Below are 17752 nucleotides of genomic sequence, written 5' to 3'. Positions count from 1 at the left end.
ATTTTTTTAACCTGTCAAATGTGCATACATTATACGCTCTGTGCGTTCGATATTATAATATTCCGCCCAACTTCGGTGCTATCCATATATTTTACGGAGATAAATTTTGTTTGAGTGTCTAAATATCATTATTAGTATTGTAAGCGAAACCCATAGGTCGTCGTTCGTATCGGTGGCTCAGTGGTTACAACACATGGCTAGTATGCGAGAAATCGCTGGTTCGAGCCCATAGCGATAACATTTTTTAATTTTAATTTTAGGTTGTTTATCGATTTATATGTTTTAAATTATAAAGGGACACGTGAAAATTGAAATTCACGGGCTTCATGATAAAATGTATTCGTAATAAAATTTTAGCGATCGAAAATAAATCATGAATATAGCTTGTTGTAATTCATATTTATGAAATTTGTAATATACTGAAATGAACTGTGTATAAAAAATAATATGGAAAATAGAAATAAAAAAAAGATAAAAATAAAAAAAATACTTGTAAAAATACAATGGAGGAAATATTGGATAAAAAATGTACATGTACCAAGTGTTTGTTGAAATTTGTAAAAAAAAAAAAAACAAAAAAAAAAACAAACAAAACAGAACAGAACAGAAGTTTATTTTCTAGACGAGTACATAGTACATAGTCATTATAAATTCAAATAAATAAACGAATAGGTGACAGTCAGAGCGAGATAATCATATATGGTACAAATACTTCATTATACATAACATTAATAAGTTAAACAGAGGATGAACATATTACATATTAAGAATAGAATTCCTAATTGTTAACATTTCTTTAACAAATTTCGACAAGTTTACTAGAATGCGTTTATCTGTTGAGTTTAATAATTCTAAAAATTTATACATAGAAGGTCTATTGCTAAAATATCGTGTAATATACTTACTTCTCAAATCATTATTACATGGGCATATAAAAATAACATGAAACTCATCTTCAATGTCAACATTAGAGTTACAACACGAACATTTCCTTTGGTCTCTAGGAGTATTATTTCTTGCATATCGGCCAGTTTGGATTCTTAACGGTAAAACAGAAATTCTTAATTTACAAAAATAATAGTGGAGATTGTATGGCAAAATGTTTAAGTAATTCTCATAGCCAAAATTAGTTTTCAAATACTTGTAATTTAAAAGAACTTGATTTCTATCTAAACTACTATGCCATTCTTGAATAAAACAATCCATAACCCTTTGTTAAAATAAAATTGGTAAAGTTTGAAAATCTACAAAGTCGTCATCAAATACATACATAAAACCGTATTCACTTTACATTTTCTTAACATTATAAACCCAGTTTCTACAACCTCTATTGCAGAATTTACACACTTTTACTCCACCTAGCACCAGCCTAGTCGAAACTGTGATACATATTCTAGGAATATGTGTCTCATATGTTTAAATGACCAGGGCGAAACCATAAATATTTTTCTGCACATGCTTTGTCTCTGCAGAATTCAAAGAATACTAGAATTCTAAAAATGCAATACTCATTCAGAAAAAACGCACACAGTTTTAAATAAGAATAAAAATTCATTAAGTTTAACTTTTATTTTAAAATTGGCAACACGGTCATTGATTATGCTACAGTTACAAGCATGTAAAGAGTAGCATATTCGACAAGTTGCAAGACGTAGCAACCAATACACCATGTGACTTAAACCCATACAGTATTACTGACTTTGCTGGTACACATTTACATACCTGCATCAAGTATAAACTGTGATTGTGCTTAATTCAGGGGAGGCACACATACATTTAAAAGCAATGTGCAAGACACAATAACAAAGCATCGGCTGGGCCCATTTTACGCATATACGCAATGCTATGCATAATTGTACTTTTTTCAGTATTCAATATCTAGCCTTAAAGGAAGGTATTTATAAACAACGGATTCAATAATATTTTCTACTATGACAATTAATGATAAAACCTTTCATAAATATTCTAGAAAACAATTACCGACAAATGGATTTAAATTGACAGATTCTATGTTTACAGCGAAAGTATTGCATTCTCATTATAAAAACGAGGGTCATGATGACCCTAAAACATTTACCTATTAAAGTTGCCCTTGGAATCATAAAGATAAACATTCTCACCAAGTTTCAAGAAGATCGGGTAATAATTAGGTGCTTTTACAGTGTTAACAAGCTGTTGCTTGGATCTGTGTGGTGACCTAGATTTTCATCCCACATGACCCAATTTCAGCTTCTTATGCTTATAACATTAACAATAGTTTCTTCAGTTCAAATGCGTTTTGAGACATGTGCGGCATAAAGTATATGCCCTTTATGCATACTTTTGATTAAGTAAGCGGTCATGGCTATGGGCTAGAAAAATCACTAACAAAATACTGAACCGAGAATGCTGAATAACATTCCTGTAAAATTTCATGATTCTTTGTCAAGTACTGTCTTAGCAAATATCTAAAAAGCATATTTTAGACTAAGTTAAGGGTCATAACCCTGGTCTTACTGAATGAAACAACAAAGAAAGCCCGTGGAGCGTAACTTCATATAACATTCCAATAATGTTCCATGACTCTAGATTAATACTTTGAGATATCACGTCACAAAGGTCTAGGTACATTCTGCACGTTTTTGACTTTGTCTAGGGCCGCAACCCTTGTCCCTGTGTAATCAGAAACGAAACCGAAGATTCACATGCTGCTTAACATCAGTAGTACGTCTGATGGCTCTAGGTCAAAAACGTTTTTTAGATATGTGCTACACAATTACTGAAAGAGTTGGGTTGTATGGCGAACCAACACGAAAAGATCATATATCGCCGATGTGCTACACAAATTTTGTTGGACGGAATGACAGGCGGACTGATTGACAAACTGCCTTTGCACTAGGAAGGGAGGGGACATGAATAGTATGTAAAAGACATGGTTTTATTTGTTGTACTGGTTACTCGCCTTCATACCAATATCAATTAAGACTGATGTATGGATTAAAACATATTATATACATAAATTACAGTGTATTCAATTTATAAATGTACAAATTCAAAAACTCTTGATTTACTTGAAATTCGGAACAAAAATAATAACACACTATGTATTTTACATGCCATCTGAAAGGTCATGACAGAATATAATTAATAACTCAATAAACAATTTTTATCTGCCATGAAAGTCTAATAATATGCGCTTGTCCACTTCAAGGCGACGATGTATACCAAGTTCCGTTAAAATTTGATGAACATTCTATGTCAAATACTTTTCTCAGTTTCACATCCTGCGAAACATTACTCCAAGTCAAATGCATTTAAGATACGTGCAACACAAATTTTGACAAGAAAGTCTTGAGAATACGTATATGTTCTCTTCATTGTGATGTATTCCAGTTTCATTTGAACTGAATGGAAATTGTAGTAAAGTATACACGAAACAGATATAATCTTAATGTGTCATAAAGAGTGCCAGAAAGTCACAATATACGCCCGTCACAGCAAATTTCTTTACTCTAGCACCTGTATTTGCAAATGAATTTTAATTCTGTGGTTGTTTAGTAATCATTGTAAGTCTTTTGTTTTTCTAAGTCCACAAAAAAACTCCTTACCAGGTAGAGATACCTTAAAATGCACCTAAAATTTGAAAGTAACATCTATGTTGTACCACAGAAAAATGGTCTTGGTTTTTCCCTACGGTCAATTATAAAAAAGTTACAATGTAAGTAATTTATAGTAACAACTAAGGAAAGTTAATCTTGCCAAAATCTAATCCAAAAAAAAAAATTTTGTCCACACGAAAATCTTTACCAGGTAGAGATTGGTCAAAATACACCTCAAAATTGGATGTAGCATGCATGTTGTACTACAGAAAAGTGGTCTCCAATTTTCCCTACGACTAGTAATGAAAAAGTTACTATATAAGCTATTTATAGTAACAACAAAGGGAAGTAATTCTAAAGAAGGGAACTGCACATGACACTTCGTCTCATGATGGTGTATAATTGTGCCAAGTTACATCAAAATCCCTCCATGCATGAAGAAGAAATGCTTCGGACAAAGTCATTCTTGTATCTGACTTGTGACCTTGACCTTAGACTTAGGGACCTGGTTTTTGCGCACGACACTTGGTCTCATGGTGGTGAACATTTGTGCCAAGTTATATCAAAATCCCTCTATGCATGAAGAAGAAATGCTCCGGACAAAGTTTTCATTTTTGTAACCTTTGACCTCTAAGTGTGACCTTGACCTTAGACCTAGGGACCTGGTTCTTGCGCACGACACTCCGCCTCGTGGTGGTGAACATTTATGCCAAGTTATATCAAAATACCTCTACGCATGAAGAAGAAATGCTCCGGACAAAGTTTTCATTCTTGTATCCTTTGACCTCTAAGTGTGACCTTGACCTTAGACCTAGGGACCTGGTTCTTGCGCATGACACTCCGTCTCATGATGGTGAACAACTGTGCCAAGTTTCAGCAAAATCCCTCCATGCATGTAGAAGATATGCTCCGGACAATGTCTGTGGACGCCGCCCGCCCGCCAGGGGCGTTCCCATAATACGTCCCGTTTTTCAAACGGGCATATAAAAAGGAGGCATAAATAACAAGAGGGTCATGATGACCCTGGATCGCTTACCTGAGTAATATGAGCTACATGTTTCAAATGTCAAAATGATGATTTTTAGAAATTTTTTGGAAGATTTTCCGATGCACAATCAAGTAACCCATGGGGCGAGGCCAATTTTACCCCAGGGGTCATGATTTGAAGTTTGTAGAAGTCTACTAGGCAATGTTACAGATCAAATATCTAAGATCTAGGCCTTCTGATTTATTTTTAGCAAATTTACGAAGATTTTCCCTATGTACAATCAAGTAACCCCTGTGGCTGGGTCAAGATTTGAACAAATTTTAGTAGAGGTCCACTAGGCAATGCAACATGTCAAATATCTAAGATTTTTCTATGTACAATCAAGTAACCCTATGGGATAGGGTCAACTTGATCCCTGGGGTCATGATTTGAACACATTTTGTAGAAGTCTACTAGGCAATGCTACATGTCAATAATCTAAGATCTAGGCTTTCTGGTTTATTTTTAGAAATTTTTTGAAGATTTTCCTATGTAAATTAAATTGACTCCTGAGGCGGGGTCAATTTTGACCCCGGGGGTCATGATTTGAATAAATTTTGTAGAGGTCCACTAGGCAATGCTATATGTCGAATATCTAAGCTCAAGGCCTTCTGGTTTATTTTTTAACTTTTTTTGAAGATTTTCCTATAGAAATCTATGTAAAATCAAGTGAAGCCTGGGGCGGGGTCAATTTTGACCCCTGGGTTATGATTTGAACAACTTTAGTAGAGGTCCACTAGGCAATGCTACATGTCAAATATCTAAGCTCTAGGGCTTCTGGTTTTTGAGAAGAAGATTTTTTAAGATTTTCCTATGTAAAATTAAGTGACCCCTGGGGCGGGGTCAATTTTGATCCCGGGTTCATGATTTGAACAAACTTGGTAGAGGTCTACTAGGCAATGCTTCACACCAAATATCTAAGCTCTAGGACTTATGGTTTTTAAGAAGAAGATTTTTAAAGTTTTTCCTTTCGCTTGCCATGGCAACCAGAGTTCTGCATGGAATTCAATTCTTTGAATAATTTTTGTAGAGCTTCACCCAAGGAACATTCCTGTGAAATTTGGATGAAACTGGCCTAGCGGTTTATGAGGAGATGTCGTTTAAAGTAAAAGTTTACGGACAACGGACGACGGACAGTGAGTGATCAAAATCTTTGGCTCTGGTGAGCTAAAAATAAATCGGACAGGAAAGTCGTAACAGTATGTATATGTCCACTTATGTTGACGACATATATAATGTTTCACTTGAATTCGTTAAATACTGTAGGCTGTAGGAAGTGTCGACTACCCAAGAAAGTGTGACGTACAGACTGAGTGACGAACGGACGAACAGATAAGACTACGCAAATGCTGTAGGTCTTCCGAGTCTTCGCACCAGGGGGATAAAGAACGGAAATATTCTAAGACGAAATTTCTCCTGATAACGTTGGACGACTCTCCTCGCATAAAGTGCTGTTTAACAAATTAAGTTTTCAAAGCAAACTAGTCAAAGTGCAACACGCTAAATCATCTTTTTCGAAAATATTCTAGAAATATGGAAGCACCAAATCTGCGGCATTTTGAACACGTATAGTCATTAGAAGTTGTCGATTATGTTGTTGATTTTGTCCCAGTTAACAGTGAGTCCCTCACATTCCTTCATCTGTCTGATCAAAAATTTCATTGAATTTTGCTTGGGATATCTTGTCCTCCATTCTTTCAGAATGTAATAAATTGTAGTTTTGACTCCTGAAGTAAGGTTATCTATTTCGCAACGATCAACATCATCTTGCCCGAGCCCAAGATCGATTCCAAGTAATTTCCAGTTTTTCCCAATTGCTTGCGCTATTTTACTAAGCGCTTTGTCTGTAAGTTCTCGATCTGGTATATCGTCATCTGGCAACACATTTTCTTTCTTAAACCACTGGTCGATGCTTTCCCTCATATTCACAACGTGATGGCCATAATCTGGGCAACACACCTCTTGGCAACACTTGACTTTCTTTAAGTCATGCACATTTCGGCTGCCTTTACGCCCGTGTTCAGAATGGTTGCATCGTAAATAGTATTCATAAAGATCTTTTTCTGAACCACTTGAAAATTTTTCAAACTCATGCAATACAACCATCTCGATGTATCTCCGAAACTGATCACAAACTGCTGCATCCACTGGACCTTCGGGGCACAAACTGACCACCGCCATCTCTAAGCCACCACTGTGTACAGCTATCAAACCGGCATGCTGATAATTCAACAAGAACACACCGATATCTCGGAATAGCAGTGGATTCCTGTCAGGAAAATAAATTGGCGACCATTTTGCAAGTACTGCAGTCATAACTCTTTGATATATGAGTGGCAAAACTGAGATGTTCTCTAATTTTAAAATAAGCGAAATATTCGACTTCCTTTTACAGGGAGGAAGAAATGCGTCCATCACTTTTTCATCAGCTTGTCCCTTCAGAAGACTTGGAACCAGGAAAGTTCTCTCCACATGTTCTGCTCTTGTAGTGTCAGTGACGTCATTCATCTCTGCCAATATTCTTAGTCTTTGCATGAATGCCAATAGAACATCCTTAAAGCTGTAGAACTGACTTGTTTCATCATTTCCCCATATTTCATCCAAGAGATCCATTTCAAGAATACCACTGTTCATGAGCTTTTCACCAAGATCTTTGAGATCTGGCTTCCATCTGTAGAAACGTTGAGACGTGATGATACATTTAAATGCATCAATTAAAAATTGTGGATCAAGAACAACAAACTCGTGAAGCTTTTCTTCGTCAAAGAAGATCAAACTCCCCTTTTCATGGTGGTACTTCAGGAACAATTTGATTTGTTCTTCATCTCGAATAGGGTGACTGTTTTCCGAATCAATCTTCACTATATCTACCAATTGTACAATTTTCTTGTTCCTTATGTCTAACAACTTCTTTTCTAAGGGAATCCATTTAGCTGGAATCATTCTGTGCTGAGTTTTCTCTTGCCCAAGTTTACATATATCACTTCTCAACAGTTCCAAAGATGTATCGTGCGGATCCATACATTCCACTGCAAACTGTGTTGGGTAGATATGGTTTATTGTTCCTGTTGCACATGCTATGTCCTTTACTGCTTCAAGTTGCTCATTTTCCTTTCCATCACAATCCCCTTTGTGTGTTCCAACTAATATAACCGTAGGCTCTTTTCCGCCATTCGATCCTACGAAAGAATGTACAGATTCCATCCAAAACTCGAGACAGCTCTTCATTGTGTATTTGTTATTTGGGAAATCTTCATCAATTAACATTCTCTCAAAAGATTCTTTTAGGTTGAAAACTAAAAGGTAGATGGCGTTCTTTGAATGAAATATTTGATGCGTTGCATAATAGACAAACTGACCACCAAAATCCCAAACATTTATATCAATAGAATCATCCTGATCTGCGATGGCAGATGAACACGTTTTGCTGGCATTCATTTTCTGTGCAAACTGTGCAACCACATCTTTATCATATTTAGACTCAGAGTCTACTGATTTAGCATCATATTTAGACTCCTGTGAGTTAGCATCATATTTAGACTCCAGTGAGTTAGCATCATATTTAGACTCCAGTGAGTTAACATCATATTTAGACTTCAGTAAGTTAGCTTCATATTTAAACATCAGTGAGTTAGCATCATATTTAGACTCCGATAAGTTAGTGCTATTATTTTCAGCGACAGGTTGATTTGACTGTTTCACAGGTCCATTACTTTCATCTGGGATATCTGTAGTTACATCACTTTGTTGATCATGTGTATTCAACAGTTTTGATGCCACGTTGACAAGCCGGCTTGTCATATCATCTACATGTTCTACCGATGGTTTATTTTTCCAGTGAGTTCCATTTTTATCACATTGTTTGCAATGTACCTCAATGCCATTTGTACTTTTAACCCCTTCCACTGACTGTCCAAAAAGCCTTCTAGTGAGTGATGTTTTTCCCTGTGCAAAGTGGCCAACAACCATCACCCTGACAAGTCTATCTCTTTCCTTTCCTTCTTCAATAGCTTTTAAGTACATCTCTACATCACGTGGATTAAACAGTTCTTCTGGAACTAAAAAATAAGAAAAGTTTAACTGAAGATTGGTAGAAACTTAAGGTTCTCATCTGCATTTGAACACTAATTGAGTTAGGTGGGCACTTTTTATAATTGATGTTTGGAAAGAAAAATGAGATACAAACTAGAATGTGTCTGTAGGACACAGGGTGTGCCACCAACTGGTACATTTGTCACAAATAAGGGGAAATAATTCAAATGTTTGCAGTCTTAATGGGGTATAGCCTCAACAAACATTTTATGAAAAGAATTCATTATTCTAGGCCATATACTTTTTAAGCGCATTACAAACAAATAATCCACTATTTTGGCTATTTTAAGGGCCATAACCCTGTAATAAATGCCAAGATTCTCAGGAAGAATGCCAAGTGTGCAATGACACATCATGATAAAGACTCAAGCAAGGTTTCATGAATTTATATCAAATACTTTTTGAGCTAGGCACATAATTAGGTGAAAATGTGCATTTTTTTACTATTTCAGGGGGCATAACTTTAAAAATAGGGAGTGGAGCCAGCCAAACAATAAGAGTTGTGCAAGTTTATATCATGATAAAGACTTATGCAAGTTTTCAACCATTACATGTACATACTTTTTGAGCTAGGTGCATCACAAGGTGAAAATGCGCATTTTTGACTATTTCAGGGACCATAACTCTTCAAATAGGGGGCGGACCAAAATGAAAAATAGAAGGTGCACAAGTTCATATCATGATTAAGACTCATGCAAGATTTCATGAATCTATATCAAATACTTTTTAAAGCTAGGCCTGCCACAAACCTGACCCAGGAATCATCAAGATAAACATTCTGACCAAGTTTCATAAAGATAGGGTAATAAATGTGACCTCAAGTGTGTTAACAAGCTTTTCACTTAATTTGACCTGTTGACCTAATGTTTGACCCCACATGACCCAGTTTCAAACTTGGCCTAGAGATCATCAAGATAAACATTCTGTGCAAGTTTGTATCAAATCAAAGCACAAATGAAACCTCTATATGGCTGCAAGGGCCAAAATAGAAAAGTTTGCCCCTTTTAGGGGCAGTAACTCTAGAACCCATGATGGAATCTAGCCGGTTTTCAAAATGAATCGAGATCTTATTGTGATTGAAGTTGTGAGTAAGTGTGGTTAAAATCGAATGTAAAATGTAAGCTCTATCCTGTTAACAAGGTAAAAATTAACAAATTTGGCTCTTTCAGGGGTCAATCAGGGACATAACTCTAGAACCTATGATTGGATCTGACGGTTTCATCATGGAATCCAAGATCTATTGTTGTTAAAGATATTTTGCAAGTTTTTATCAAATCAAATAATAAATGTCTCTATATTGCTGCAAAAGCCAACATAGCAAATTCTGGCCCTTTAAGGGGCAATAACAGTTATTCTGGAACCCGTGATGGGATCTGACCTTTACTTTTCCGTGTCAAATCGCCCAAAAGGTCAACTTCAACTACTGACAAATATCCTATGAAGTTTGAAGGCCTTCTACAGTTACTGATCTGAATCTGCTTTCAGCCTTAAAGTAACTATAAACTTGGCCTTTCACCTAATGACCCCAATACCAATAGTGGCTATCTAATTAAAGTATAGGGGAACACATAACCTAAAATGGAATCATCAAGATAAACATTCTGACAAAGTTTAATGAAGAAAGGCTCATAAATGTGGCCTCTACAGTATTAACAAGCTTTTCCTTTGATTGATTTGAGTGGAGACCTAGTTTTTGACTCCACATGACCCAGTTTCAAACTTGGTCTAGGAATCATCAAGATATACATCCTTACCAAGTTTCATGAAGATAATGAAGATACAGTTATAAACACGGACTCTAGGGTGTAAACATGCTTTTCCTTTGATTAGAGCGGATAACCTAGTTTTTGACTCCACATAACCCAGTTTCGAATTTAGTCTAGGAATCATCAAGATAAACATTCTAACCAAGTTTCATGATGATAGGGTCATAAATGTGGCCTCAAGAGTGTTAACAAGATTTTCCTTTGATTTGACAAGGTGACCTAGTTTTAGACCCCGTATGACCAAGTTTTGGGTTATAAATGTGGCATCTAGGGTGTTAACAAGCTTTTCCTTTAATTTGACCTGGTGACCTAGTTTTTGATCCCTATTGACCCTGTTTCGAACTTGGCCTAGAGATCATCAAGATAAACGTTCCGTTAAAGTTTGTATCAAATCAAAGCAAAACTGAAACCTCTAGAATTTTTGTCCCTTTCAGTGGCAGTAACTCTAGAACTCATGATGGACTCTGGCTGGTTTTGAAAGAAATCGAGATCTTATTGTGATTTAAGTTGTGTGTAAGTGTAGTTAAAATCGAATGTAAAATATCGCTTCAATCGTGTTTAAAAAGTAAAATTTAACAAATTTTGTCTCTTTCAGGGTTCAATCAGGGGCCTTAACTCTTGAACCTATTGTTGGATCTTACAGATTCATCATGGAATCCTAGATCTATTGTTGTTAAAGATATTTTGCAAGTTTGTATCGAATCAAACCATAAATGAAGTCCCTATATGGCTGAAAAAGCCAAAATAGCAATTTTTGCCACATTATAAGGACATTAACTCTGCAACCCATGATAGGATCTGGCAAATTTTCGAAAGGAACCGAGATATTATGCCAATACAAGTTGTGTGCAAGTCTGATTAAAGTTGATTGCAAAATGTGGTCTCTATCGTGTTCACAAGCCAAAATAGCACATTTTGGCCCATTGAGGGGCCATAACTCTTGAACCCATAATGGGATCTGGCTAGTGTTCGAAAGGCACTGAGATATTAAGCCAATACAAGTTGTGTGCAAGTTTTATTAAAATTGATTGCAAAATGTGGTCTCTATCGTGTTCACAAGAAACTGTGGATAGGCGACGAACGGATGGACGGACGAAGGGCGATCACAAAAGCTCACCTTGTCACTACATGACAGGTAAGCTAATAACTTGAGTCTTATTGGAAAGCCTGTTTTATATATTGTGAGATGTTAGATATTTACTTTATATTTCGAACAGATTCAGCAGAAATTCATTTAACTCCTCATGTCCATTCTTTTGAAATGTCACCTTACATATTTTCTGAACCTTTGTATAAATGGCAGAAATCTTGAATTTCAGCTGCCATGTTGATGTTCAGGTTTGGGTCTCGACTAAAAATTAAAGGCTAAGTATCACAAAATCCATGCCAAGTGGTTTCCTTGTAGAATTATTTGAACAATTTTATGTTTTAACACTCTAAGACTACCCAAGGAACACCCAGGCCAACATTTTCAACTTCCACCACATGGGTTTCAGAGGAGATGTTGTTTGAAGAAAAGTGTGGACAGACGGCTGGGCGGATGCTGAGTGATCACAATAGCTCATCCCTAGCACTTTGTGTTCAGGTGAACTAACAAGAGCTGTCACAGGAGACAGCGCGCTCGACTATTTCGATGCTGGATAGTGAAACTGGGCACATTTGAGGAAACGACCTGTCACTGGAGTGTTTAATGACTCCAATTGTGGATGAAGATATTGCGCAATAGCCTGAGTCTATGTCAAAAATATCAACTTAAAGTAATAAGAGAGGTAAAGATAAAATGTATCAAAACACTACAAGTATATCCTAAGCAAAAAGGGGCATAATTCATTAAATACTGGTGCCAGAGTTATGCAGCTTGTGTCATATAGTGTGGGTGATGATGCTGAACAACTATTTTAAGTTTGAATCAAATCCATTCAGTAATAACAGAGACAGAGTGGAAGTGCATCAAAACTTTAACCTAAAATTCTAAGTAAAAAGGGGGAATAATTAACGACAAATTGATGCCAGAATTATGCAACTTGCGTCATATGGTGTGGGTGATGATGTTGAACAACTATTTTAAGTTTGAATCAAATCCATTCAGTAATAACAGAGACAGAGTGAAAGTGCATCAAAACTTTGACCAAAAATTCTAAGTAAAAAGGGGAAATAATTCAAGAAAAATTGGTCCCAGTGTTATGCACCTTTTATCATATGATAAGGGTAATGATGTTGAACAATTGTTTAAGTTTGAATCAGATCCATTCAGTAATAACAGAGATAGAGTGAAAGTGCATAAAACTCTAACCTGAAATTCTAAGTAAAAAGGGGAATAATTCATGAAAAATTGTGCCAGAGTTATGCACCGTGTGTCATATGATGTGGGTGATGACGCTGAACAACTATTTCAAGTTTGAATCAAATCCATTCAGTAATAACAGAGGTAGAGTGAAAGTGCACCAAAACTTTAACCTGAAATTCTAAGTAAAAAAGGGGGAATAAATCATGAAAAAATGGTGCCAGAGTTTTGCACGTTGTGACATATAATGTGGGTGATGATGTTGAACAACTATTTTAAGTTTGAATCAAATCCATTCAGTAATAACAGAGATAGAGTGAAAGTGCATCAAAACTTTAACCTGAAAATCTAAGTGAAAAGGGGGGATAATTCCTGAAATATTGGTGCCAGAGTTATGGCCCTTATTTTAGATGATGTGGATGATGATGAGGAATAAGTATTTCAAGTTTGAATCAAATCCATCAAGTAATTACAGAGATAAGTTGAAAAAAGAGAAAGTGCACCAAAACTTTAACCAAGGTGGGGACGCGGAAAGACGCCGACGCCGACGCCGGGGCGAGTAGGATAGCTCTCCTTATACTTCGTATAGTCGAGCTAAAAATTTACAGACACTTATCACATTAAAGAACTGATTGTTCATATTAACTCCGCCCCACCCCTTCCCCCACCAGCACTTTTGTAACTTATTTTGGGCCTAGTTGACATTTCTTACAAAGAGATGACATGCCTTATCTAGTGCTATTGTTTCAATTTCATTTAGACTGAAGACTCTGAATTTCAAATCAAACTTTTTTCGAAATAAGAATCGTAGTAAATAGCAAAAAATATTGTGTCAAACTAATAAAAAGAAAAATTCATGTTAGGCACCATCTTCTTTTATCAGAAATATTTAAGTACAACACACAATTTTTTCATTTTCATTAGAATCTTTGTTATTTGAAGACGTAGCGTCAAAATATTGACAGCAATATGTGTTTCAAAGTAAACATACGTTAGCAATAACTACATCAATTCCTTCTTGAAATTTTTGTTTTGATAAATTATTAAAGCATTGGAGAAAGTTCTCAAATCGCACAAAACCTCAGGGTAATCTAGGAAACTAGCGAAGCTAGAAAGCTGGGAGACATACCATCGGAAAGAGATTTTTGTGCTGTTAAGCCTGCATTACGTCTGATACAGAATATTTATAAAATTTCAATTTCAATATCAATGTGACTATGACCTTTCATCTACAGACTTCATAAACAATACATGTAATCTTCTGACCACATTCAATCATCCTATCAAGCTTGAACGTCAAACGTCTAAAGGTCCTCCAGTGATTTTCAGTCTAATGTTTACTGTGACCTTGACCCCAAAAACAATAAGCATCATTTACTAACCAGTGCAATAATCCTATGAAGATCGATTGTAAATCCATGCCAGACCAACATGAAAAAAAACTACAACATTTTCATCGGGGCGAGGGCATTACTAAAGCATCACTCACCCATGGAGGTTTTTCCGGCAATATTCCTCATCTGTTGTGAATTCATTTCATCAGTGCTTTCTCCAGATTTTATCTCACAGTCCATTTTATAACCAAATAAACTTTCTGCAGAATCTATGAGGAGTGTGACAATAAGCGACCCATATTGTAAATCTGATACAGCTGATAACCCTTGACTGTTCCTGAAAATCAAATTAGTACCAAATATGCTAGCCTTCCATTATATAAAGAAGAGCTATCAAATGCAAAAACACTACTCTGAAATGATGACAAATATACAGAATACAGAATAAACATTACTTTTATTACTATTATATGAAGGAAGTATGTGTGTATAAAGAGAAGGGACATAAGATACACAAGATACACAAGGAATGGAAGAGGTATTCTGGGGTTTAAGATCGAGGGCTGTCCTAAGAAACATAATTTCAAATACAAGAACTTAAGAGATTTGAAATGACAAAATATTCAAAGTATTTTCAAGAGTTGAGGTTGTGGTGGATACATGGGGTGGGTGTACATATGTGATACTGAACTTGGGTGGCAAAAATTATCAACGCTTAAACAAGGTCATGATGACCCTGGATCGCTCACTTGAATAATATGAGCCACATGTTTCAAATGGCAAACTGATGCTATAATATTAAGAAGGTAGATCAGTAGGTCACATTTATGGTAACTGAAAGTCAGGATTAAGATCGGTGTGCAAAACTGTACATGTCATCCGAATTTCAAGGCTTATCTTAAAAAAAACAACAAGAAAGTAAGTCAGTAGGTCAAGGTCACAGTCAAGCGATCCCTAATCGCTTGGGGTCATCAGGAAATTATAATTAAACAGTCTAGGAGATATGATCTGATAATTTTTAAGTACTTTTTCCTATATAACTCATAATTGAAACAAGTGACCCCAAGGGCGGGGCCTCTTTTCACCCCAGGGGCATAATTTGAACAAACTTGTTAGAGATCCACCAGGCAATGCTACATACCAAATATCAAAGGCTTAGGCCTTGAACTTTCAGACAAGATCTTTATTTTTTTCCCTACATAAGTCTATGTTAAACTTTGTACACCCAGGGCAGGGCCTCTTTTCACCCTAGGGACATAATTTGAAATAATTTGGTAGAGAAACACTAGGAAAGGCAACATACTAAATACCAAAAGCCTAGGCTTGCATTTTCAAGCAGGAAGTTTTTAAAGTTTTTTTCCTGAATAAGTCTATGTAGAACTTGAGACCCCCCGGGGCAGGGCCTCTTTCACCCCAGTGGCATAACTTGAACAATTTTTGTACAGGACTATAAGGCAATGATACATACAAAATATCAAAGGCCTAGGTCTTGTGGTTTTAGACAAGAGCATTTTTAAAGATTTTTACTATATAAGTCTATGTAAAACTTGTAACCCCCGAGCCGGGGCCTCTTTTCACCTCTGGGGCACAATTTGAACAATCTTGATAGAGGACCATAAGATGATGTCACATGCCAGTACCAAGGCTCTACGCCATGCGGTTTTGGACAAGAAGATTTTTAAAGTTTTTCCTTTTGGTTGCAGTGGCAATCAGAGTTCTGCATGGAATTCAATTCTTTGAACAATTTTGAAAGGGGACCACCCAAGGATCATTCCTGTGAAAATTAGTGTAATTCTGCCCAGTGGTTTTCAAGAAGAATATTGTTTTAGAAAATGTTGACGGACGGACGACGGACGGACGGACGTTCCTACATATGGATACTTATGTGGCTACTCTTTTGTTCTCTCTATTGTTCTTTTAGCCACGTAAGAGAAAAATAGGCACATAAAAGCCTTACGGAATGAATGACGTCAAAGAAAAAGTACAGTTACCTATTGTTCCTATAGCCACCTAAGTACGCAAATGTGAGGTTGACGGACGACACACGACGCACGACACACGACGGACACAAAAGCTCACTATGAGCCTTAGGCTCAGGTGAGCTAAAAACTGATGGGTGGAGAAATTGTTCTGGTATGGTCATGCTAGGAGAAATGGTATTTTAAAAACAAGAGGGCCATGATGGTCCTATATCGCTCAACTGAGTTAACTTGCTTGCTTGAACAGTTAAATGTTTATACTTAATAAATACAAGCAAAATGTTTATGTGTGGTATTTGTCTTTTTTTCTAGGTCAAGTGTTTGTGTTTCTCCAGTTATTGATTGGAAATGGTTTTCCATGTTCTGGTCCATGTGACCTTGACCTCAGAAAAAATAACCCCAAGATCAATAGGGGTCATCTACTAGGCATGTCCTGGCCACTGTAACCTTGACCTTTGATCAAGTGACCCCAAAATCAAAAGGGATCATTTACTCTGCATATCCAATCATCCTATGAAGTTTCAAAACTTTAGGCCTAGTGTTTCTCCAGTTATTGGTTGGAAACAGTTTTCCATGTTCTGGCTCCTTTGGCGTTGACCTCTGATCAAGTGACCCTAAAATCATTAGGGGTCATCTACTCTGCATGTCCAATCATCCTATGAAGTTTCAGTTTGACCTATAAGTTGGGGATAAGGGGCTGCATCAGACCAGTTGTCTCATTATGGAAAGCATCATCGTTTTATGGGGTATATTTGTGCAAAGTAATATTAAAATTCCTTTAAGGATTGTTGAGTAACAGACCGGACAGGAAAGAGATCATTTGGCATTTGACCTTCAAGTGTGACCTTTCAGGTAATGGTCCAGGTTTTGCACATGACATGTTTAATTTAGAAACCTATTTGTGCCAACTGATATTTAAAAAACAAAGAAAAATATCAAACAGGGAATGCCACGCACCAAAAACGCAGCCTCCCCAAAACGAAACCCCCAGCACGCAGACGCGCGCACCACACACACACACACACACACACACACTAAAAGCCAACACACAAGGACAAAACGAACAACACACACGCACACAAAGCCAACACACAAGGACAAAACGAACAAACAAAGGAACACAGTGGGGCACCGCCTTGGAACGGTCAGTGGCAAAAACACCACTGGGGAGCTTAAACCGGTTTATGGTGCACCTAACCTCACTCTTACCCCCACCATGTTCGAAAGACATGGGACAGTGTAAATAAAAGTAATCTCCTCCAGGTGAATCTCTTACATACGTAATGGAAACAAAAAGGCATGGCATGTTAAACACAAAAATGCTCGTGTATAAATATATAAAAAACAAACCTTAAGAACCAAAAACGTATGTACTCAATGCCTTTTCAGAAGACAGAGCAACAAGAGAAACACCCTTAAGGGCCCGACGAAACAGGCCAAAAGACAAATACCAAAACAGTTCAGTCCTGGTAGAATTTAAAAACTGCTTATCATAGAGCCCTCCCCATCTTCCGTCAGACGCAATCAAAGAGGGAAGCGTAGTGTCCAACTGTAAACGGGTTGAACACTAAACATGCGGTATGTCTCAAAACAGTTGGGTCGTAACCTCTTTTAATAAAACGTTTGACAATCTTTCCAAATACATTTGGAAAATTACCATGACCCAAGATCTTACGAAGTTTGTAAACCACA

At 36.6% G+C, this 17752-nt stretch overlaps 1 protein-coding gene across 1 annotated transcript in view; it reads right to left on the bottom strand.

Moving 5' to 3' along the window:
- Nucleotides 1-596: 596 nt before the first annotated feature.
- LOC128548136 (uncharacterized) overlaps nucleotides 597-17752 on the bottom strand; it is a 77649-nt gene continuing 60493 nt past the window's right edge. The window contains exons 8-9 of the mRNA XM_053522538.1: nucleotides 14237-14418; nucleotides 597-8663 (exon numbers count right to left, since the gene is read on the bottom strand). Of these exons, the coding sequence (XP_053378513.1) occupies nucleotides 6181-8663; nucleotides 14237-14418 (2665 nt within the window). The 3' untranslated portion in view covers nucleotides 597-6180. The remainder of the gene's footprint in view (nucleotides 8664-14236; nucleotides 14419-17752) is intronic.

This window comes from Mercenaria mercenaria, chromosome 14, assembly GCF_021730395.1.
Source record: "Mercenaria mercenaria strain notata chromosome 14, MADL_Memer_1, whole genome shotgun sequence".
Taxonomy (NCBI): Eukaryota; Metazoa; Mollusca; class Bivalvia; order Venerida; family Veneridae; genus Mercenaria; species Mercenaria mercenaria.
This window is presented reverse-complemented; position numbering and strand designations above follow the sequence as displayed.